General features: G+C 38.3%; 2 protein-coding genes across 2 annotated transcripts in view; both read left to right on the forward strand.

The window, feature by feature from the left end:
• Positions 1-6,641: 6,641 nt before the first annotated feature.
• btbd17a (BTB (POZ) domain containing 17a) lies at positions 6,642-11,575 on the forward strand. Its single transcript, XM_028029953.1, has 3 exons — positions 6,642-6,945; positions 7,721-8,012; positions 9,839-11,575. Exons 1-3 carry the CDS (start codon positions 6,867-6,869, stop codon positions 10,911-10,913), a joined length of 1,446 nt encoding a protein of 481 aa, XP_027885754.1. The 5' UTR covers positions 6,642-6,866; the 3' UTR covers positions 10,914-11,575.
• Positions 11,576-12,834: 1,259 nt separating this feature from the next.
• Positions 12,835-25,708, forward strand: part of map2k6 (mitogen-activated protein kinase kinase 6) — a 31,464-nt gene continuing 18,590 nt past the window's right edge. The window contains exon 1 of the mRNA XM_028029950.1: positions 12,835-13,223. Coding sequence (XP_027885751.1) covers positions 13,064-13,223 — 160 coding nt within the window. The 5' untranslated portion in view covers positions 12,835-13,063. The remainder of the gene's footprint in view (positions 13,224-25,708) is intronic.

Here is a 25,708-nt window from a genome sequence, read left to right on the forward strand (position 1 = left end):
GTATGAACACCTGTTTTCTCGCAGTTTTCTAGTGAAGTAAAGAGAATAGTGAGGGGGTGGACTTGTGTGTGTGTGGTGTGTTTGTGTGTGTGTGGTGAAATATTGTTCATAGCTGCAAGGAAACATATAGAATTGGACATTTTTTAAATCATTTTTACCCTTCAACTTGACTGCTGGGTCAAATTGACCCGAACAGCATCTATGTAAAAGGTAGCCACAGAGGGTGTTGCAAATGTGTAAAATTAATACATTTTTAATTTATATTTAGAGTGTACCTATTAAGACAAATAGAAAAAGTTTCATCCAAAAAAAATACTTCCAACTTTAAAAAAAAAAAGAAATTTTAAACTTTAAAACGGGTCAATTTGACCCGCAACATAACAGGAGGGTTAAATAAAAGCAGAGTAGACGTGTCAGACCAGTGGTGTTGCCAGAGACAAAGGTATAAGCTAATGCTCTGGCCAACAGCTGCACAGCATAATGCTGCTACCACCAAGATTCACCGTAGGGCAAGTGCTTTAAGGATGATGGGAATTATTGTTTTTAAACTACAAAAGGTGATTTGTATTGACAACATACATGCTGTATTTAGCAGTATTTAGTTGCTGCTAATCAAACTGCATTTTAAAGTTTGTCAGATATTAGTAGATAAGTTCAGTGAAAATCTGTTTCAGTTAAAGCTAAGTGTTAAATTACTCAAAGAGGAGAGAGACTCCCTCTAACCTCGCAGCAACAGCTTCTTATTCATTTGTGACCAAATGAATACATTCGGGTTGAGAATGTCTTGTAAACACTGCTGTGTAGGCTCTGTTTTTAGGCTAACAAAAACATTTTCTATATTGTTTATGCGTATAAAGTAGCCTGCAGAGTGTATGTCCTAATCAATGTAGCAGAATCTGATATTTTACAAGGAGACAAAAGAGCTGGACTCCTTTGTCTCATCGTTTGGACAAATTCTAGCTTCTGCTTCAGTCATTATTCTCACTAGTGCTTTTTTGTTTTTCATCATTTTCTGTCCTTGAGTCTTATGTTTCCCAATATTAATCCTAAGCTCCATTTTTCCTCCAAGTGCAGTCCCAGATCTCTGCTTCTACGCTTCGTTGCACTGCTGCGTCTAAACCACTGAGGCGCAAACTCAGCTCTCATTTGTTCTGTCTGCTTTAAACGCACGTAAAAATGAATCTCTACAAATAACTCAGAAAAGCTTAAAAGACAACAAAACCCATTAGATCTATATCTGGTTTCATCTAGGTGAAAAAAGAAAACAAAGTTTGAAGAAAAAACTTGATGAGCTTTAGAAAGCCAGCAGAGCCGTTGAAAAAACACTTTAAAGGATCAGAAAGTCTGGCTCTTTAGAAGCAAAATAAAAGTAAATTATGGCGCTTTAAATGTAGCTTTTCCATATAATGCTTCTGTAATTACATTTTTTTAATTTGTCTGATTGATGGCTTCAACCATGATCCATGGAACACAGATGCTTTGATAAATCCTTAAATGTCAAACCATTTTCAGCAGAAGATCGGAGTCTAATTTATTTTAGATATTTAATCATCAGAAGGCTGTGTTCAAGGATGTAAGATTCGTAACGTCAGAATTACCTCCCTTTGTCTGTCGGCAGCTAATTTTATATCAAGCCTTTACCGGCATTAAGCTGTGAAAGAGATGCAGCTGTTAGAGGACTGAAAAAAACCCCCAGAAACCAGAGCTTAAAGAAGCAACTGAGTGAGATGAAGTGATGCTGGAGCCGAGCTCATCTCACAGGTCACCCTGAGTCTGGACGTCTGCCACAGCCTCATCTCTAAATTGTCCCTGTGTGCAGCCATCCTGCAACAAGACACTTGGTCTGTAACCTGAACAGCTTTACAGACAAACAAATTACCTCCAATCAGACACTCACTTTGACTGCTTGCTCTGTGTTTGGCAAACCAATTGCAGTGTAAATGTCTTGCATATATTTATGTTTTACTCCTGGTTTTTATTTATCTTCACAGTCCTGTAGAAAAACTGTGTGCAGCCTCAGGGATTTCTTTTCTTTTTGCTTCTCTGCTGACTTGTGTATACACCGAGAATAGTTTGAGTAATAGCTTTAAAACATTAGATTTTTTTGTTTGTTAGTTTTAGAATTTTAGCGCCTTATCGCCCATCAGAACCAGTTGATTGGTGCATCTATAATCTTATGCAATGCTTTAAAACCATGTTCCCACCCATTTAGATTTTAACAGTCTTTTAGCTTATCAAACAACTTACATCATCAAACAAAGACAACATGATTAAATAAAAAGTGTGGTTTTCAAATAATGATTTAATTTTCTAAGAGAAAGCAAGAAAAGGAAAGTAATTTTTCTCTAAAAATATTCATCCCAAAGAATTTTGGCCCATTCTTCTTTCTCCCTTTTAATTCAGCCCACTGGACTTTGACTAGGGCACTTCAAAATCCTGATTTTAGCTTTCTTTTAGACTTTCCAAATTCTCTAGTTAATCAGAGTCAATGAATGATGATGGGAAAAATACCTTGTCCATACAGGATCTGGTTTTCATCAATTGTTTCTCCTAATTTAGAAAGTCAGATACTTTTTGATGTTAAAACATCTAAGATGACAAAAATGCAAAAACAGAAGAAACCTGTAAGTACTGGAAAACTATTTGTATATAGTTTTTACACTAGATGTGATTTTCTAAAGAAAATATGAATGTAGTTTTCTAACTTCAATTTGTTAGATTTTTTTTTTTTAGAGGCACATTTCTGCATTTTTTTAGCAGTCATACCAGAGCAGTGACTCCATCAGACTTTCACATTATTTCTTTAATTTAAATATGCAATCAACTTTTTGCTGTAAAGCAAACAAGACCTCACTGTTAACATTGTGACTGCAGTCCATGTAATTACAGACAGATTTAAACAACAATGTGGATAAAACAATTAAGCTCAGGAACTCCATTAATAATGGCACATGACTGCAGTAATAGCAGACAGATTAATATGTACGTGGTAACAAATAGCCTCTTTGTTTACAATTTCTTACAGTTGTATAGTGTGTCTAGAACCACTGCTAGATGATATCACAAATGTAACGAATTTTGTAGTTTTTGAATCCAAAATGTATGCCACAGTCCAAAAAAAGTTAAACAGACTTTAACAAGATAATAATGATAGTGTAAGCAGGTCTGCAACAGCTGCAGCAGCAGTTTTCAGGTCAGACTTCGATGTGGTTTCCCTGGAGATCATCTACAAGACTAGGATCTTGAATCCTAAGACAAGGGTCCTTAAATTCTGGCCTTCTGTGCCAGTCTCCTGCAACTTTTAGGTAAGTTTCTGTATCGACACAGCTGAGATAAATGATGGAGTCATGAGCCCTTTGTTTGAGAATCTCTGGTGTAATTTATAGCAGAGGCACAGCAAAAGGTGCAGAACAAATCCAAAACCTGTGCACAAATAACAGTACAGGTACAGTTCAGAGCCAAAATCAGAGTGACTCACTTTGTGGACAAGGAACAGGCAATGGTCAGGAGTCCGAAAATAACAATTCAGGTATAGAATCAGGACGTTGCTCATTTGACAAGGATAACAACAGCCAAACTCACACAGAGTGAGCGCAGTTGGAGTTTACATAGACAGCAGGACAGGTGAGAACAATCAGCACCTAGCAGGAGCAGAGCCACAGGTGAGAGTAATGAGTTAATCAGCATGTAAGAATGGGGTAGAGAAGCATTATAAATCATGGCAGGAAATTGTGTCAAAAAGGCAAATGTTAATCACTGGCTTTAATCAGGTACACCCTTTTAAAAGCATAAAATACATAAAAAGAAGAGTTGCAACTTTATTTTTATCATGATTTTAAAGATCTACAAAACTTTTCACATAGCTTGTAAAGTTCATATGTTTTGGAATCTCCAAACTTCCATGTGCATATCCAGTTTGGATTTTCTGTTTATTTCATTAACCTGTTCATAAAACGTCTAGGTGACCTTGCAATTGGTGCTTTACAGCGGAAACTCAAAGTCTACACACTCTTTTGAAAATGCCAGACTTTTGAGAGAGGACCATGATAGTAATTTTAAAACTTTTTTCCACATTCATATTGAAATGTATCTTTTGTAATTCAACTAAAAATCTAATTTGTTCTTCACATTCTTTATAAAGTGCCTAGCTCTATTTTGTATACGTAATTTTCCTTTTTTCCTCTTGAGAAAATGGATAATTTAGCAACAACAAAAAGCAAATACTTCATAAACGTTCTAAGAAGTTGCTAAGACAGGCTGACTAAATCAATGGGGAACTGACCAAACCATGTGCACTGATAGAGGAATGTACTTCAAAACAGGAACTTCTGAAAGAGGAGAAAGAGTGCTGAGAGTAAAAAAAAAAATCAGAAAGCAGAAGCTGTTATGGAAACAATCATGACACTGTCCATTCTCTAAACTTTTATAATTTTGTGGTGATCTCATATTTTTTCCCTACATTTTTACTGATTCACTCCACAAAAAGACTGCATTCTGATTATCAGCTGACTTTTAAATGTAGCCTAATTGCCTATTAATAAGAATAAGACACTAAGCAATCGTTTGCATTGTTGTCCTTGTCCAGTCACAATCAGACTGCCCTCTACTGGAAGAAACATGTAAATGCAATTTGCAGAATGTCTGAAGGGGGATTGTTGGTGCACGCTGACTGTGACTGTTCTCTCATTAAATTACCAGACAACATAAAGAGACGTTTTTAATAATGATTAAACTTATTAGGAATTCACCACCTTGGGACCCCAGGACCGAAATGGGTCCTCATGGCAACTTTTGAGTTTTGTCTGTGTTAATGATAATGAAATGAGTTTACCTTAAGATGAATGGTTTGGATCAGTGTTGCGATCTTCTCCTATACCTTACATCTCATCACAGTTTAAATGTAGCACATGAACTGCACGCATTGGACACTAATATCAAATGTGTCTATTTAGCTGTTCAATTATTTAAGCAATTAGTGAACAGCTATATGAACTCAAACACACTTTACATCAATGTTAAAGGTTCAACGCTGACAAACATCAACAGAAATGAGTCATAGACTGCGTTTGTGGGCATAAACATCCTGTTGAAAAGAGTTGAGTTGAATGAAAATGACATTGAGACAATATTGATTGTATATCTCACTGCCCTTTCTAATGAAGCATTTTGTAGCCTGAAGCTGGGAATAAATTGCATTTGACAGAAGTGTCACGCTCATCGGTGGAACTGGGTGAACACACTGACTCAAATAACTGCATAAAGAACACACATCCAGCTGGGTGCTCTGTCCAGCCTCTGTTACTGTTTCTTGTTGAAATCAGGATATGGATAAGACTGATTTTCCCCAACTTTAACAAGAACAACACTGAAATATTGTCCATATTTAAAGGCACCAGCAGGAACTGCTGTATATACAGTTAGTCCCCTACAATATGGTGAGAAAATACGGAACACAAACTTGGGAAATTAGAGGAATCTTACCATAAAACCTGACAGTAAAGAACTAATCTCAGTGGTAAACCTGTATTTTTTCCAGTTGGTTTGTCAAAACAAATTAGACTATTCTGCCCAAAAACTGCCTGCAAGCTGTCATAGTTTATTTTATGGCCTTATCCCTCAATTTATATAATGCACTTTTAAGGAAAAAAAAAAGAATCAGGCTTTAGAAGCTCAAAGTCAAGTAGTGGAAAACACCCGTTGATGTTTAAACTCAAGTAAACCTGAGCACATTTGTCCAACCTTGAGTTTCCCCCACTGGCTTCCAGTATGGGAGCAAATTCTTTTATTTGTTTTTTTGAAGTCTCTTAATAATGTTGCTTCTTTTAATCTGTCTGAACTGCAGCACCCATATGTTATGTCTGGTTGACTCAGACCAGTAGACCAACTGCTTGTTGTGGTTTCAAAGACATTATGAAAACTGAATGAAGAAAGAGCTTTTTCTTTTGCAGCACCTAAACAATGGAAAACGTTTATTGTCATTTTATTGTCATTTTAAAATATCATTTTAAGAAACACTTGTGTTCCATGACCTTGAAGCAAATTTGAAATGTTTTTTTTTTTTCTTCTGACTTGTGTTTGCCTTTTATTTTGGGTTTCATTGTACGGTATATTGGTAAGCCTTGCTATTTTTCTTTAAGTTCTTAATCAAGCAAGTAGTAGGTTGCAATTGATGATTAAGGGCTGTTTTACAGCCACAGGAACAAAGTACCCTGCAGTCAGTCGTTCAACCGACCATAAACTCCTTACTATGTTAAAGCAATCTAGACTGAAATGTGAGGCAATCTGACAACTGATGTTTTGACCAAACTGGGTCATGAATGGGACAATGATTCCAAAACTAGCAGCAAATGTGCAACAAAATGGGTAAAAAACAAAAAAAAAATCAAGGTTTCAATGACCCAGTCGAAGTCCAGACCTTAACTTCGCTTTGCAGGATCTTACAAGAACAGAATGGAAACTATTGTCTGCAAATATCAATGAACTGAAGCAATGTTGAAGCAACAAGATTGGGCCAAAATCTTTGTCTAACGTCAGACAGAAACTGACTTCCTCAGAGTCATTGCTGTTAATGAGGATTTCTTCAAGCTCTTGAATTTTATTTAAAATTAGTTAAACTTTCCTGCTCTCCCTTTCATAGAATTAAATCTCCTTGGGAGCCATCAACCTCATCAGATCAAACGATCAATGTCATTCAACCAGTATTGATGAGGAGTATTGAAAAGTTAGTCATAGTGGTGATCATAGCATCATTTCTAGCATGTTTCCACCCACTAATCAATTATTGTAGCAATGTCGGTGCAGTTCTTCACACAGCCAGGCTCCAGGAATCAGAAGTCCAACAGCGGTGAGGACAGGCAAGACAGAAGATGGCTCAACGGGCTGATCTCATCCGTGCTGGGATGTTGCTTCTGACCATGTGGCTGCAGGTGGAGGAGGCTGCCGCAGGTAAGCCACAACTAAAAAATACCATCAACAGAGTTTGACTGGAAAAAAAACTGGGTAATATTACAAGTGGGAATTTCATGAGATGTAAGAAATAAAATGAAATGGCGATAGAGGTGGGGGGAAATGAGGAATTTTACCTGTTTCTTCGACTGAAAGTAGAGTAATTGGACTTTGGGTCTTTACAATCCAACACAAGAGATCCTATAATGGCAATCATATTAAATACATTTAGAAAAAGATGTTAGGGAAATCATCTACAAGGAGACCTGAAAAAGTAGCTCTGATTTCTGTGATTTTTATTTTTCACTCTATTTATAAAATAATTTCTGCAGTCTGTGAGTTGACTCATCGGAACCTCACAGCCGGTGGGTGAGTTCGCAATATGTTGTGTTTGCATGACGCTTGGGGAAGGAAGTGTCAAACTTGTATGAAAATCAGAAAGAGGAAACTGAGTTTTTCTTGACAAAAATCTATTCTGAAGTCCCAGCAGCTACAGAAACAGCCCAGTCCAACAGAGGAAAGGCTGCAGGAGATGGTGCACTGAGACAAAGATTTAATTAAACATGACCCACAATCCTTCATTATCCACACAGCAAGTGCAGCTGGGCTGATCAATGCCATGGATTTTCATGATACTGTCCCACTATCTGCCCCAGTAAATAGTCACAGACAACTTGTTGGCAAGCTCTGAATGTGAGCTGTGTTCTGAGTGTGACATGCACTAACTTCTCCAGTTCCTCCATTTCTTTTTTTGGTCTTCCCTCTCTGGAATCAGGTCTGCTGAAAGTTGACTTCGCCCAGGAAGGAGGCAGTGATGGCAACACCATCAGCCACTCCCAAACCCTGTTGCAGCGGCTGGAGGCCCTGCTGAATCAGGGGAACGGAAGTGATGTTTCTCTCCGTGTGGAGACGCCGAATGCTGACGAGGTGAAGGTGATCCAGGCTCACTCCCTGGTGCTCTCCCTGCAGAGCTCGGTGTTTGAGGAGATGCTGCTGAGCCGCAACAGCAGCACTATGGTGCTGAGAGAGAGTTCCGACTGCGCCGCTGTGTTTGACAAGTTCATCAGGTGAGACTGGAGCTGTGAATCCCCACCGCATCCCACCATTAAAATCAGACTGAGCTATCTTGCCACCTAGAGGGTTGTTCCATGCCCTACACCTAAGACAAATCAAAACCTGTGGTCAGTCAAGCAGAGAATTGATGGGTGAGGGAAACTGTTGAGCTGGCCATTAAAAACCTCTGTGTTGCAGGTAGAAGGAGACCGGACAAAGACACTCAATATAATCAATACAGAAAAACAACTCTCTATTTCATGAGCTAATGAGGTTCTTGAACACCTTAATTTTTGTTTTTTTCTGGACTGAAAAAGAAAACAACTTTAGAAAACCAAGCCCTTTTATTTTGCCCTTATAACATGCAAACATCACTTAAGATGAACATAGCATATTTCTCTGACCTGCTGTTTTGGTATTTTAATGGAAACTGAAATTCTGGGAAACATTAGAATACCACTTCACACATACTCAGCATTACTTGGTGTATACCATACCAACAGAAATTGAGATGTTTTTGACAGTTCTTTTCATAAACCTGACAATATTTGTTCCTGGTATTGTTTAAGGTTTGATAAAGACATGATAATCACTGTCAAAAAACAAACAACAACAACAAAATAAAGGTTGTTAAACTTGCACATTTTCAGAACTTAGAGTACATTTCATGTTACTATTTTTCAGATCTTACAGGTTACTACTAGTAACCAGGTTGTATTATAATGTGATCTTCAAGCTACTTTCCGAGAATTTACGGGTTACTTTCTGGAACCTACGTCTTGTTGTCTAGAATTTAAGGTGCATTATCCTGTTTAGCAAGTTACTGTCATGGAATGCAAAGGCCACAAAGGCTACTCCCAGGAACTAACAGTGTATTTGTATCCCATGATTTAAACTGCAATAACTTTTACTTTAAAAATATGTATATTTTTACTTACTTGTTAGAACTGTTACTATATTGTGACAGCATAGTATGAGACAGATTGCCATCTGTAGAAATGTACCGCTTCCATCAAAAACAACCAATCAGTGCCAGGAGGAAGGTCTTAGTGCTGTCAATCAAGCTTTTTTACTTTGCTAAATGGTAAATTCCATTACAGGAAAACTACTAACTAGATTAGCATTCATGTCAGGCTCTGTTATTGGAAAGGACTTGTAGCATAGCAGAGAGCAAGGAGGAGGGTGTGAGCAGCACATACACAGTATTTTCAAGAACATGTACATTACTTTCCTGGAATGTACAAGCTACTTTCCAAAACCTCTTAAGTTGCTCTTTGGAACTTGATTGTTACATTGTGGTGCAGTATTATGCATAATGTCCCATACATCAATAAAAGTTTCCAAGACAGAGCCAAGTGTTTCTGTTACTCAGTCAAAAAAAAAAAAAAGCTCCAGAAGTTTTAGGTATCCTCTACATTTTGTTCTCTGTAAAATCAGACAACAGTGTAAAGCTGCTAGATTTCTTTCCTATATTGAAAACTACATGATTACTGAGGATTTTACACTGTAAGACACAATTATAGCTTCTTAGATAGCTTTGGAGTTGACTTCCTATAATGATTAAGTAAGCAAAGGTAAGCTGTTCAAAAGGTTCAAAGGGTTTAAATATGTACTAAGAAAATATTTTAATTAATAGTAATTGAAATACCTTGAATAGAAATGTCATTAGCAGGTCTATGCATCTTCAGCTCCCAGTTCTGTTGAACGTTTTTCTGAACAGACTGTTCATTACCTGTCCTGCAATAGTTTGAAAGAAACATTTAAATATGTGAGTAAGATATGGTTGTTTTGTGGGTAACATTTGAAGATGTAAATCTGTTATCCCCTTTTCTTTGTGCAGATATCTGTATTGTGGAGAGATTTCTCTTCGTCTTGACCAGGCCACACCTCTGCATAAGTTGGCCGCCAAGTACCAAGTGCAGAGCCTCCAGCAGGGTGTCACCAACTACATGACCCAAAATTTGGCCAGAGACTCACCTTCTGGTCATGTGGCAGGCTGGTATGAATATGCCCTGCAGGCAGGGGATGTTGTTCTGAGGGATAGCTGTCTGCAGTACCTGGCTTGGAACCTGTCATCTGTGCTGCAGAGCGGGGAGTGGGTGTCTATCAGCAGTCAGCTGCTTATGACCCTGCTTCAGCGCTCTGATCTCATCCTGCAGAGTGAGATGGAGCTCTTTGCAGCTCTAGAGGCCTGGATTATCCAGAATGAGCCCGATGGTTTGACGGCAGAGAACACATTAAGAGCTGTGCGTTATGCTATGATGCCTCCTAGGGAGCTCTTCCGTCTGCAGACCCAGTCAACAGTCCTGGCTCGTTATCAGGAGTCAGTCCGTGACCTGCTGTACATGTCCTACCAGTTTCACTCTGCCTCACCACTGCAAATGGCAAAATACTTTGACGTGAATTGTAGCCTCTTTGTCCCAAGAAACTATTTGTCTGCAGTGTGGGGTTCACCTTGGATAATCAACAATCCGACCCGGGACGACCGCAGCACCAGCTTCCAAACTCAACTAGGGCCCAGCAGCCATGATGCCAGCAAACGAGTTACCTGGAATGCCCTGTTCTCACCACGCTGGTTACCTCTCAGCATGAGGCCCATGTACACGGAAAGCGGCGCCATGCAGCCGACACGTGTGGAAGGAGGGCGCCCTCGCATCATCATCACGCCAGCAACATCCAGTGCAGATTTTGCAGGAGTCAACTTCCAAAAGACGGTTCTTGTGATGGCTCAGCAGCACGGTAAGCTAGTCGTGAAGCATGTCTACAACTTCCACCAGAGCACCGAGGAAAACGGTGACTTCTTGGCCGAAGCCAATCTGTACAGGCGCACCTCTGAATACCTCATCGACAGCTCCCTCTTTCTCCATGTCGTGGTGAAACCACTTTACCAAACCCTCATAACCACCAAGAACTGACTACAAGCCCTCACTCATATCTGAATCCTAATAGCTTGGTCTCTTGTTTGTCTTTTCACATAAAATTACTGTTTTCACTTGGCAACTAAGATTTTCAGTATTTCGTCTTGTGGAAAGGCTCATGAGGGAAATCATGAACACATGTCGTAGCTTGGTGCTATTCTCAGTTCTTGTACTGTCAAAACAAATCACATCGACAAATCTATCCAAACTGCTTGAAAGCCTTAAAAAACAACGTATGTGGATTAAAAACTAAAAAAACAAAATGCATTTTTTCATGATTTTGTTGTAAATTATTGACAGTGTATTTGACAATAAGAAGAACAAAGAACATTCAGCAGTTTTCTTTCCTCTGAATATTATTTTTTCAGGTGCTATTTTCAGTAAATTTATGAGCCCAGAGAAAAAGTATTTGCTTTTTATGTTAATGGGTCATAACTAGGTTGTATCAGAAAATACATTTCTGATCAATAAATCATTAAATAATTGCTCTCTGGGCACCAAATCCCTATCCTAACAACTAGATTGTGACTTTTCAATTTTTATTTCTTTCCTGTATGAATCTGTGGATGTCCCAACACTTGATCACTTAGTTAATTAAATTTATTGTTGCTTATATATGATTCATGTTACCTACTAATAAAGACTTTTACAGTTTTGTGTGTCTTTGTGATTCGCAAAAATACAGTGCTTTGCAAAAGTATTCGTACCTGACCAAATAAACTAGTGAATTACTAGTGAAGTGGAAGAAAAATGAATCATAATTTGTACTAACAAATGAAAATCTAAAATATTAAGCAGTGTGTTTTAAAAGAACAAAAAACATAACATCAGATTATAACAACATGATGAAGGAAATAAGGTTAAAGCAATATCTTGGTAGAATATGTTTTGTTCTGGTCGATAAAAACGAATGAGCAACGCATTTTATTTGTTTTGATCTTTTTCAAGTTAGGATAATGAAAATTCACCGGCAAACACCTTCATTGATAAATACAAAACATTTGGCCTCCACAGCTCAACAGGCCCTTTTCACATGACGTCACACAACTTCCATTTGGATTCCATACCTTACTTCCGGAGGATGACGTTTTTTTAGTCTCTAAAACATCTGTCACAAATATGATTTGCAAACAAATTTTCTTTGATCGAAACCGAACAAAGGCTACAAATTCTTCACGGAACCACACCTGTTTGACTATGAAGGTACGTATTTTTGTCTTGTCGTTAATTGCTATTATGTTAGCTAGCTAACAGTTTATTTTTTAGCTACCGAGTACATTTGTTAAACAAATTTGTTAGCTAGCATTACGCGGCATTTCTGTTTTGAAAATAAAACGTTTTTAGGCTCTAATCTTGATTAGCTTCTATAGACCCGGGTTGTCACCAGTCACATAAAATACACGCCAACAAAACAAAACAAGTGTTTCACCCATGACATCAATGCCCATGAATGGTAAGAGGGGAGACATGGAGCAATAATATTTATGAAATAATTTATTTCTTTCTAATACTTGTTCACCTCTAAGTTTGTCAAAAATATATGGTAATATTCTGATAATAATGATATAAGTTTAATACAGTGAATAATATCAATTTGCTAGTTTCAAGATGATTTATTTTATAAATAAACTATATTACTCTTTTTTTTTCTTTTACATGGGAACAGTCGTATGCGAACCTAAAAAAAATATAAAACCACCTTTTTTTTGTCTTTTTAGGTGATTTTTTTGCCCCCCACTCCCCCGTCCCTTTTTTTATTCAATCTGTTTAATTTAAAATTAAATAATTTTAAATTATTTTTGTTTTCCAAGCAGATTAGACGTGTAAAGTGAACTACAATTGAGAAAACGTGATTGTTGTGTGAAACGCAGCCACTGAAAGCTTCGCGCCGTGCAAATCCCGCGACTCAGTTTCCCACAATCCTCTGCGGTCCAAGCAGGAAGAACGTTGTCTCGCAGGGGCTCACTCTGATCCAAGTTAGGAGCTTTCAGCTGCCAGCCTTGGCCCATCATGTAAGTGCTGCGGAGAATTCTTTGCAGCGCATTTGCAAAATTACCCGCTTTCCCGACGCCTGCGCGGGCTGTGCATCCGAACCCGCGCCCCGTGCACGGACACGCACGGCTCGGACCCAAGAAGGCTCCAGGTGCATGAAGATCGAGGCTTGTATTTTGCATCTTTGTTGCAAAGCAAGCCGCCGAAGCTCCAGTACGAGGGCGATGGAGGGAGGGAGCGAGAAAGAAGGCAAAGTCTTTTGTGCTTCCCCTCCCCCTCATCAAAGCAGAGGGGAAATGCCTCAGCCAAAGGGAGGTAAGAAAATGAAGCCGATCCGTGCAAAACTAGCCTCATGCAATCACAGCTGCAAGGTTTGTAACGTGCACGGCTGCAGCCCGAGCAGGGTCGGTGCATTTTAAAGTTACAAGGCTTAGGAGGGTCAGTTGCATTTCCTGTTTGAGATCTTCCCCTTTGCACAGTTCCTGGTAAGACGATGCTGTGTGTTCTCATATTGACGCTAATAGCGGCGCACAGGCTGGGGATGTTGGGCAGAGTCATGAGAAAAGACAAGGACACTTGAACTCTTTATAATCAACTCTGCACGAGTTGATGCACCCTGCTCCAGGTAAATCCTAAGTGCCATGTCACGTCCAGGGCCAAAAAGTGTGCAGCTTTGGTGCAGGAGAGCGGCAAACTCTGCAGCTGTCAGTGCTCAGATCTGTCTCTGCTTCTTAGAGACATAATAATAATAATTTTTTTAAAATCTATAAATAGAAATGAGCTTCAAGGAGGTGGAGAGCTGAAGAGCTGCATAGTCTTTAAAAGTCTGCAGGGAAAGAGCGTCAGCTCCTTCTTTTGTCCAGAAACTGGATATGAGTGAAACACCTGGATGTCCACTGATGTGCAGCATGCTCAGCACACTTTGACCCCGAGCTCAGGCGGCATGCAGTAACGCCTGAGCCCTGCAGCCGCCCAGCTCCTCAGGATCTATGGTGCAGGCAGTTTGCATGTAGCTCTTGGGGGGTGGAGGGGGTGGAAGGACAGCTGCAGTAAATGCAGCTCAGGTCTTCTTTTTTTTCTCTTCCTCCCCTCTCTGTGTTTCCCAGAAATCCAAAGTGAGGCTGGTTTATTGCACAACATGCAGAGCACACACAGATCACACACTCCAACTGCAACAGGCTGGGTGGGGGGGAGGAGGGGGTGATTGTACAGGTAGAAGGGAGAAATCCCGGATGGTCAGGGCCTGTTTATCGGCTACAGTCAAGTGTCCACCCACCTACACAGGGGAACTGTCTTGTTGCATCCGGCTCATCCTGTGATGAATAATGCACACGTTTTATTTATGTTCTTTACATGAATGAGTCGGTCAGGGGCTTTCCTGAGAGCAGAAGTGGGTTTCAGTTGCCACTCGCTGACGTCGCTTGGTGCACGAGGCCGCTGTCATGCAGCCGCCTAATCTTTCACTTCAGATTTTTCTTTTATTTCAGATTTCGTTTGTAGGTTTCTGAAACAACAAAATGGTGCTTGCATTGAATCAAAATTGCTTCCACTGGTCACCTTTAGGCCAAACGGCTGCAGATGTGAGACATTAACGGTCCCCAGCGACGAAAAGAGTTGGGCTGAGCAAAATACACTGAAAGATCTGTTGTCTGCAGCTCCTCCAGTGTGAGGAATTTCTTCCTTTTCTCAGTTTGAGTAACTTTAAATGCTTCATACTCGACAAATGGTGGATTTTCCTGCAGCTTCATAGCTTTAATTTCAGTGGAAGCAGTTTGACTATACTGCTTTGCAGGTTGTCATCAGATTCTAATTCAAGCTAAATGTAAAGTCCTGATCAGACATTCAGAAAAAATATCAGAATTAGCTGGATTAAGAAAAAAAATATTTTTTATTTTTTGCTATGTTAAAGCAGCTGCTCATTATTTAATCAAGCTGGTAATCAGGAGGAGCAATATGGACATTAGTGTTGGAAATACAAATGTTTTACCTCACAAAGATGATGGGTAAAACTACAAGCTGTTGCACCAAAAACAAAATCTTTAGATAGCATTATTATTTAGAGGCATTCATACCTTAGTTTGCTAGATCTTTTGTTCAATGTTCTTTTAAAAAGCTGTGAACTATAAGATATAGAGAATCCTGCATCAAAACAGAATTACTTTTGTTACTAGGATGCTAATTTAAACATGCTTACATAAATAATAGCTAAGATTTTTACATTGATTTGTATTTAAAATAAAATTTAACCAATAAGTGGGTTTTGACTTATTAAATATACGCTCATTGAAAAAAATAAAATAAAAATGAACTATTTTGCTACTTTTCTTGACCCTTGACAAGCTTAAAATCAAGGTGAACTGGAGCTCCGGTTTGAATTAAAGCACCAAAATTAGTATTTTGTAAAGGTCCAAAAATCACTAACAGTGCTGTCATAACCGCTTGCGGTGCATTATCAAAGAATGCAAAAAAATTACAACTGAGTGACATTATGGACCTATTCTAGTCCAGATCAGTATCCAAAACCAAAAAAAATCTTGGTGTATTCCACCCATCCCACACACTACAGTTAAATCTCCTCCCTTTGTATAAGTTTTTTATTTTTATTTTTATTATTTTATTTTATTTTTATCTTTTATTTTGCTGTTGTGCCACTGCAAATGACTGCCACTACTTGTTACAAATGAATTGCCCTTTGGGGTCTTAATAAATTGGAGTAAAAAAATAAAATCTATATAGTGTTGGATATTTTGGTTGAAATAGAGCTGATTTATAGTCCTTATGCCAAAACAGCAGTAACATGTCTCCATACCGCACTACAGAAGTCATCGTTTTGCTTCACGATTTGTAGAACCTACAGGTAATAAAACCCAATGACTATTCATCCAGTTAAAGATTAATGTTTTGTAGCTGAAGGCCTTAACTGTTATAAAACGTGGGGAATTTGAGTGTGGAAAATGTGAAGAAAGCCTAAAGACTGAGCTGAATTAGAGATGCTAACAGTTGAGTCTCTCTGGGATAGTTTGTGGTATTCCTACAGTAGTTTTGCTCCACCTTTACATGCCGCCGTTCAGTTCTGCTTTTGTAATCTCCTATTTTTGAGACACTGAATTCTCAAGAATCAGGGGATTGTCTTTGTGCATTCAAGACTTTGTGAGCACAGAAAGCCTTGTTTTGTAGCCAACATGTGTTTTAGTACCTCATAAGAAAAAATTGCTCATCAAACTAAAGTCTCCATGGCTGAATGGCTGATTTGTGCTCAGCAGATTCATGAGTCACCAGATGGCTCACCTGTGCGAGAAGCTGTATGGCTTTTTTCAGTCATTTTAGATTTAATGAAGGGGTAGTAGCATTTCTTTTTAAGCTTCCTCCTTATGCTTGTGCTCATCACTCATGGAGACTAATTTTAGGATTCAGTGGTATCATTTGACCGCTTCATCTCATCTGTCATAGAAAGCAAATAAAGCTACAGGTTTGTTAAGAAGATATTGATAAATTGTGCAGCTTGAGTACTATACTTGAAAGTAATATCTCTGAAAGATGGAGGGCATATACCTGTAGGTTTCATACAATCTTTACCGGGGATTGCTGTGCCTTTGCACATCCCTTAATTTTTTTTTACATGTCACTTTGCAACTACAGATTTCGATGTATTTTACTGGCACTTAATGTTTTGGAGCAGTATAAAATAGTGCCTAATTGTAAAGTGGAAGGAAACTCATTCAGGGTTTTCAAAAGTTTTTATGATCTAAAACACAAAAATGTTTTAGCCATTCTGAAATGCTTTGTAAATTAACTTTTTTGCCCCAGTTACAGCTTCAGATCTCATTAAGAGACACAATTTTTTGTGTAAAGTATAAATTTTCTACTCCCAACAGAATCTTAGTTCATTTTGGGTCTCAACTATTACTGAACCATTCAAACACATGAATATGCTTTGGTCGAAACTAGGGTTCCGTAACCTGCTGCACCAGAGCCTCACTTAGCTCTTTAATCTCTCCAAAGAGCCTCTTAATGACTTTGTCCAACACTGATACAGAGCTGACTAGTGTTTTTAAATGGGCAAGTAATAAAAAGGCTGATTACAACAGGTCTTCTATGTATTTTTGCTGAAAGGTCTGCACAAAACAACATTAATAATACAAGAAATAGTTTTTCTTCATTTAGTATGCTTTTTCCAAATCAAGAAAATGTTTTTAACTCTTTCTTTGTAAGAGACTTGTAAAGTTATATCTTTAAAACCTAATCATAGAAACAAAATTATGGCTTGCTACCCACAGAACAGATTTATAAACGGCAGGTATAAAACTTGATAAACAATTTTACATTCAGTTCAAAACTATTCACACCCCTGGTAGTTTCAGCATTAATTTTCATTCATTTTGAAAATAAAAGTCAGTTAGTGAAATGAAATAATTGTGCCAGCGCTATGAATAATTTTGACTTTATTTGTATGTTTTCCAGATTTCAGTTTCACTTCTTACCTGCCACTTCACAATCATGCATTGATTAGTGATGTTCTATTAAATGAAAGAAGTTTAAGTGTGTCCTTTTGGTGCATCTGTGATGTATTTCTCATGTCTTCACTTAAAAACGAGACTCATTCAAGCTTTGGGTGCCATCTGTTTTTGTTTTTAACTACAGAAATGTGGCTCTGAATCGGATTGGGTCTCATGTGGAATGAATGCACTGCAAAACCGAATATTCTCCCTGGCACAATTATGTTGTGTGATAACTTTCTTCCTGGACTGATTTAACAAAACTCATCAGGACATGAAACATCAAAACTGCGCTTGCACCACCTTTAGATCTACCTGTTAAATATCAGGTAAAAACTGCGTGTGCTGCATTGCCTCTTTACCAGTTAAGTTTTATCTCAAGCTCTGTGCATAACAGCTGCCTCCTCCTGCAGCCCCAGTCTTGCACAATCACTGTGTTTGTCTGGCTATTTCAGCTGTTTTCACCAAATTTGCTGTGTTGATGGCTGTTGACGATGACTGTTGTTTAGTTGAGTGTAGTTCAAATGATCAACTGCATCCAGACAAGAAATAATTGCTTCTTATTGTAACAGTGGATTGCAGGGAACAAAAAGGTATTCTTGTGACTGTGTGTGCAAGGCTGAAAGGGAGAGAGAGGCATAAATTCAGGTGTTGTCGAGGTTGGCAGCAGGTTTCAGATTCTTGTTGCTGAGATGAGACAGAGGGTGAGGAGCAGGGGAGGTGGAGTGTTGCACCTTAGTAGGCCAAAAGAGTGGAAGTTGCAAATTAAGTGACGAATGTAGATGCAAATTAAGTGACGAATGTAGCTGCTGTTTGTCTTTATCCGTGCTGCTAAATTGAGACCGGAATAAATGATGCTTCTTTGTGTCAGTTTTCTTTCTTCCAACTTAAAGCTGAAAATTTTTTTTGAGCATAAGTTTTTCTGCTAGATGATTCACACGTTTAAAAACCCCCAAAAACAAACAAAAAAGGTAGTAATGCAGGTTCCTAACTTCCGTCCATCAAGCCATCCGCTTCCCCTCCCACTGCCCGATCTTCCCTGACCCTCTCCAATACCTAGACATCCTTCTATGCAGGAACTCTCTCCAGCTTCTCCTGGTGGATCTTAATGTGTTGCCAGGCAAGAAGTGATGCATAGTTCCTCCAATAGGTTTGTGCAGCTGCCATGCGATCTCTTCCCAGTATGCACCTACTGATATAGTACATGGAAAACCTCCACCTGGGTCCATCCAGGAAGTGTTCTGATGAGATCTTTGATTGATTTCAGCAGACTTTTGTTTCATGGGGAATAGATGCTGTGCTATTCCAAACAAGATGACAGTTAGATATAAACGTGGCTCTATAGCCTGGTTACTCTGTGAAAGAAGCTAATTTCAGCTGCTTTCATCCAGCTGAAATTTCATCTTTATTTTTAGATCTTTATCTCCTCCACATCTATTTTGTACATTGTGAATTAAGTACATCTAGAGTCTTTCTCTTTTGGCTAAGAACCTTCTTCTCCTTGACAGAATGATCATTTCTGCAGATACACCTTGATCCATCTAGTCCTCTCCTAATTAATTGTGCTGTCCTACATATGTGTGAGGAAAACGCATACATTCTTGAGCTCCTCTGCCTTGGACTGAAATTTGCAATCAGCAGTTCTTCACTCTAAAGTCTCTTTTTACCTCCAATTAGCACCTCAGTAAAAGCCAAAAATCAGTTACACAATAAAAAAGCAACACTGTCTTGTTTTCCCAAGGAATGAGTACCTGGTTTAGGAAGACAAACCTTCAAAAGCAGGCTATAAAAGAATGTTAGTATAAGTTTATAATGTGTTTTGTATGTTAAAAGTTAAAAATAGTAGAGATACGATTCAAAAAGCTGAGGACACACTATCCCAGTCTTGACATATTTAGAAAAGAGGCATATTATTTTTATCTTACACAGGGTATTATGTCAAATTGACTCTTTTAAGCTTTACATCTTGTTATAATCTTATTCCCTCAGCAAAAACATATTTGGAGTGTTGTTTTGATTCTTTCATGCATGTTTAAGAAATCCTTGAATTTCTGTCAGAACTTTTGGGCGGTGCAAATAAACATTAGGATTATATGACAGGTGGTATTTTTCTATTTGGAAATGTTTTCATTGAGATATGTCAATTAAGTCCCAATACAGTTTATGGCTAGTATGTAACCATTTGGTTTATTTCATTAAGACCCTTCAATACATATTGTATTTCAGGCTTATATATTCGAGTATATGTATGTGTTTTATTTGTTATGTTTATAATTAGCTAGGTGATATTTTTGCATTATGCTCCATGCTTTTGTGGGTTTGTGAATACTTAAATATAAAGCTGTAAAAAAAAAGGCTGCTCCCAGCTGATGTCATCTCCCACCCTCTCTTTTTTTATTTATCTGTCAGCAGAAAGCATTTGCAGTTGGGTTAGAGATAAAATCCTACTTCCTGGCTGCATCCAGATCTGCTTAAAGAAAAAATCAAACATGCTTGTTTGACTGCAGCTGGGCTTGAATCGGATCGTTTTTCCTTTCTGCACTTGCAGAATCAAGTCTTCTTCCAAACTCAGAATAACAGATTTTTGTGCTGACTCGGCCTTCCGACTGAGTATAGATTGGTGCAACCTTCCCCAAATGGGAATCTGGGGTAAATTCAGGAAAAAAGAAAAGTGTTGCATGGCCCCAGCTTAAGGTGTTAAATTATAATCAACTGTGAGACGTTTGTGTTTTCTCCATAAAGGAAAGACAGTGTTCTAGTGTTATGGAAAAAGATGTAACCTAAACCAGCCACAAACGTGAACCTCTGTTGATTTCAAAGCAGCCGTCTGAATGAGTGAGTAAGCCATAATTTCAGGCTGCAGTGAAGTGACTCAGTCTGTAAAGTGTTTTTCATGCGAAGGCCGGATTGTTGATCATCATGGAAATGAAGACACTCTGTGTTCCTCACGCTTGCATAAAGTAATCAATGAGATGAGCTTTAGTATTTCTAATCACATGTGAGTTGAATAAAAATAGTTGGTTTTTAAATACACTCAGTTGTGACTTCAAAAAGCAATATCTGACCTTTGGTCGGGTCAAGATCGTTCTTTTACCAGTAGTTTAGTTTCATTTAACTGAAACATACAATATCTGCAGGAAAATAAGTCATATTTCTAATTCAATGTATCACAACATTAGTTTTCAGCTACTACATCTGATAGGAAGCTAACCACATTAGTTTGCTTTTAACTTTATGGTGTTAAGTTCACATCTAAATGCATCTGAATGTGTGGTGCAGTACATGGTCTGTTTATGAAGCCACAGTACTTTTGGACAAAGAGGGCTTTCTAGTAAACACACTCTTATAAACTTTCACACACAGAAATGCAAATGTGGGGCTTGTGAAGATTCACTTTCTCGACTGATTCAATTTATCTTCCATCAAAAAACACTTTTGCATGGAGATTATTGGTGCTGATGCAGAATAAAGGGCTCATTTAGTTGAAAATGTATCTAAGTTTTGATTCTAGCAGAGAACCGAAACGTTTTAGGTTCCTTCTTGTTGTATTTTACTCACACATTCAGTCTTTCTAAAACAGCCAGTTTGGATTTGAAATCAAATCCCAGCAACTCCTTCAGATGTTCTTCCTGGTAATCAGCAGAACCTTCTGTGTTAGTCATTTTGATCTGACTGCAAAGGAACTGTAGCATGAGCCAATGACGACATGATTCCCAAAAGAGCATCCAGCAGCTGTAACCTAAAGGAGCTGCCATCTTTGGAAGTGTAGAGTATCTCACAAACTGCCAGAGTCGGAGGGGGCAAGCGGCCGAGGGCGCTGGCTGGAGTTAATTTCAAATCCTGCTCTGCCAATAGCCTCCCTCCCCTCTCTGTTCCTGTCTTTTTCCCCGTCCCTTCTTGAGTCCATGTTTGCGATTTACTGCCTCCCTCCCTCTGTGATTGATCCATCTTCCTCCTGCTCTGTGGAATTCCATTGAGAAGCTTTGGGATTGTTTGAATTCCAGCTGGGGTGCATGTGTGGGTTAGCAGCTGGCACTGTGCGTTCCCAGTCATCTGGGCTCATTATCCAGCCAGGACATTGTCTGCCCTCACAGTCCCAGGCTTTTTGCCTGCACTCTGCCTCTATTTCTGCAGCACAAAACCCAGTGCAAGCCTTCATTGTCAGTGCCAGCTTCCGTCTTCAGCAGACTAAGAAGCCGACACACATGCATGACAAGGCCGATTGCATGCATGCATGCTTGACGGGCGTGGCAGAGACGAGGAGCATTGCCTCTCTTAGCTGTTACCTTCTCGCTGTCACTTCTTGAGAAACAATAGGTGCGTTCTTTGCGGGAAAGCCGGCTTCTCACCTTCCTCGTCTGTGCTGGTTTCGTTGGGAACAAGGAGTGTCCCAGCACAGACATCTCCTGTGGCCTCCCTCCGGCATTTCCCTGCATACTTGAGCTCATGTGCTGGAAATTACTTGGAATTATTTGTACTGCTGCTTTTAACTAACCCACACTCTCTGCCATGGTTTACTACTTTGATACCGAGTGCAGCAGAATGACCATGAACAAGGAAAGAATTGTGCATACCAACAATGCCTTACAATCTGAAGAAAGGATGAATGGGGACCTTTTTAATTTGAAATGTAAAAAATGGGAAATACTCTGTGTAAATGTTAAATATTCCTAACACTACCACATACCAGACATTTAATTTTTGTTTATACAAGGTAACCTTTGGGATTATTGAAATTGAACTTAATTCAATTTGATTTTAAGAAATCAAATTGAATTTATTTATTCAAGTGCGGTTAAATAAATCCTACTTTATTCAACCTGTAAAATACAAAATTTGACATATCCTTAACGATTCCTTTCTAAACATTGAACTTAAGCAAGTCTTTGATACCAACTCAGTCGGCTTTTACTTTGAGCTCTTTGATTGGTGCATGAATAATGTATGCACAATTTTATCCAAAATCAGTTTTTTTCAGTTATCCATTATATCTGTTGTTCTGTTATTTGCCTAACTCGCGTAACTTTCACATTTGTATGCATTTTAACTTTCTTATTCTAAGATGATTGATTATCGGTAAGAGACTTGTAATTCTCTGCAAAGCCAAAGGTTGTAGCTACTGAGCATTTAATCAGTTTGATTAATCAATTGCCTATTGAATGTCCTGCTCTGTGGGGTTTCTCTGTGCTGACTGCCTGATTGTTGAGATTGCTTTTTAAGGCTTGCTGTTTTTGTTCAGATGTTAAATTATTGGAATATGGCTAAAAAATTTTGTATTTACAGTTACATACTGTAGAGTACATATGGTTTTCATCTAATTAACATATCCTTAAGGTGATTTGTGGCATATTGTATTGTGCTCTGTCACAGGAGTTTATTTCATGTTGTATAATTGTGTTTTTGAATTTTGTTTTTTTGAAGGGCTTATATTTTCTAAACACCCTCAACCCTCTTTTGTCAAGAACAATAAAAACCAAATGTATATTTCTATATATCTAAGTGATACTTGTTTCCTGTAGCAACACTCTTCAGTGTGGGTGCTGTTACTGAGTGAAGAGGAATTGCTATTTTCAGGATCAGTGAAATATTTACAAAGAAAGACATGCAGTAAAACTAAGAAGCTTAAATTAATTACACAGAATTATTCCAGTCTGTTCTTTTCACCTTTTAATGTTCTGTCCAGCACTGGGACGTTGTGTATTTTGAAATTTTGCCTGTGATTTAGACACTTTAGAGTTCAGGATCTGTATTCTTCTGACAATGCACATAGATAATAATGATGGCAGAGCTAACCTTTCTAAACTAGAAGTTGAACTGACAAATTTGAACTGACTAAGACAGTTTGTACTTATTTTGGTTTGGTTTTAATGTAATAATGAAAGCAGGTAAAATCATTTTTTTGTTTTACATAATATTATAGATTATCATGTCTGTGAATAACATGTTCTATGTTCTCTAGCATAGCTATCTGCTTTGCTTCTGCTTAGACTTTGGTGGTGTGATCTTTTACTGCCATCATGCTAGCTTTACCCACTGTTACATTTCCTTTTTGGGGAATTTTGCTTTTCTAAACTTATTTTGGGAAGCTTAAGGTTTTGATGATGGTATGGTTTTGGCTTGAATCATTTACATTTTTGCATTTGATAACAGTAGAAACCAAGATTGCAATTATTTTTGATTGATTTAGGAAAGAATCTTCATTTAATATGATTACTCATTGAGGATGGAAACATATACATTACACCTGTAAACAAGCATTGAATTATAATATTAAATGTATTGTTTATTATGAACATTTACACTGAAATACACATAAACTTGATTAAATCCTATCATAAACTGCACAATCCTATCATTACATAATTTTTACTAGACCATAAATGAACATGGACCATACTGCAGTATAACGTTGTTGTGCAAAAGGGTGTGATGTTGACAGAGTGGAGCTGTCGTTTATCCGGGCACTAGAGAACTGGAACAGTCATTACATTAACCTTACTCAACAGTAGGCGTTACCACAAAGAAAACTACACAGGACAGAAATTACTGCAAAAGAAGTCAAGCAGGAAGAATATATTTCCTAATGAAATAGAAACATGTACGAGAGACGATTAGGACAAAAATTGTAATAGTGGCAATGCAGTTTCATATGGCAAACTAATTAAGACACTTTACTTAATTTAAGTGTACTATTCTTATGTAAAATCTCTAAAATCCCATATAGGCTTATCACATCAGATCTGTGAATTCTACCATGCATTAGAAGAAGCTTAAGGAAAATAAAGAAATTAAAGGTGAAGCAGAACTGTGCACTATAAAATGACAAGGACCTCAGATGTGGGAATTACAAAGGGAAACTAGTCAAAATCCAGACCCTGACCTAATTGGTATCCCTTCTGCTTACCTGGACTGTCTGTGCAAGAAACCCCTCAGTCATTTCAGAGCTGGAAGGCAGGAGTGGAGTAAACGTACGTCAGAGAGTGGGACATGGCTATAAGTAGCACCTCCTTTAAAGTATGCTTACTTTTCCCTCAGCTAGAAAATATTTTGTATTTTAGTTCACAAGGAATTAGCAGAAATTATTGGTTTAAAAATGCAATTCTATTACTTTATTTTCCATAGATGGGGAAAAATGGTACAAGTATTGAATCTTTCTTGTGTCACCTTATTTTTTCACTTGATTATAGGACTGCATATCCTCAGTCTACTCTGAGCTGTTTGCAGCACAGATTTTGATCATACTAGAAATATTTAGGATTGTTTTCCTTTGTGTTTCAGTGTACGTTTCTCCTCACATGTAGTGAGTATATAACAACAGTTTAAAAAGTCTATTGCTAGCTGAGTGTCTGATGCTGATGAATCAAGGCTCATTTGGTGACTCCAACGTTCAGTCAGTATTAGACAGGATAACACTGGTTGGTTGTCATTTGTGTGGAGTTTGTTTTAAACAGTTGTATTGAGATAGCTTAATGTCCACCATTTAAGCATTGTTGGACTTTTCCACTCATCAGGTTTCAGTTATTCTGACATCTTGTCTCTAACTGTAAGTTATGGCTGAATTTGTGTTCCATCATTGCTTCATGCATTCTGAAACACAACAGAGCTGCTGCTTATTCCTTCCAGCCACACACATTACATAATCCTCTGCCCCTCCGACCCCCACCACCTCTTCTCGCTTGCTTTTCTACACCTCGGCGCTCCTCCTGTCATTTCTGCTTCACATAGCTGCAGTCTTAACCGATACTCCGCAAGCCCTGCTTTTCTGTTGTTAGTTTAGACATGTCATTCCACACTTTGCATATGCATCTGCACTTACAGAGGTTGATGTTTGTTTTGGGAAACCTTTGCATTGTCAGTGTTTTTCATGGCTTTGCATGGTAATATCTCTGTAGAGGTTTGAAGTAGGCTTCTGTTCTTTAGCTGCGAGGAACATGCTGCTTCTTGCCTTATGAGCTGAGTTACAGCTGAAGCATTTTCCAGTCCATTTCATGAAGAAGGAAAAACTATGCTGTTGTGCTCTGTTGTGATCATACAGCTGGCCTTTTCTTAATGCATTGTTTTAGGTCAGTGATGTGAAAAGGTTCAGGTTGATGCAGACATTGTCAATCCTTCTTTCTCTAAATGTGGAAGTTGTCAGACTTCTGCTGGAATACTTTTCTTCATGCCTCAGGTGCTTGCATCTTTTTTAGACAGACTCAAATTGAATTTGGTGAGGAACGCATGTAGTCGTCATGACTCAGCTAATCTGCCAGTTAAAGCTCATATTTAGTTATTAATTGCAGTATTGTGGGCATGATTTTTCAC

Source organism: Xiphophorus couchianus, chromosome 10 (genome assembly GCF_001444195.1).
Source record: "Xiphophorus couchianus chromosome 10, X_couchianus-1.0, whole genome shotgun sequence".
Classification (NCBI taxonomy): Eukaryota; Metazoa; Chordata; class Actinopteri; order Cyprinodontiformes; family Poeciliidae; genus Xiphophorus; species Xiphophorus couchianus.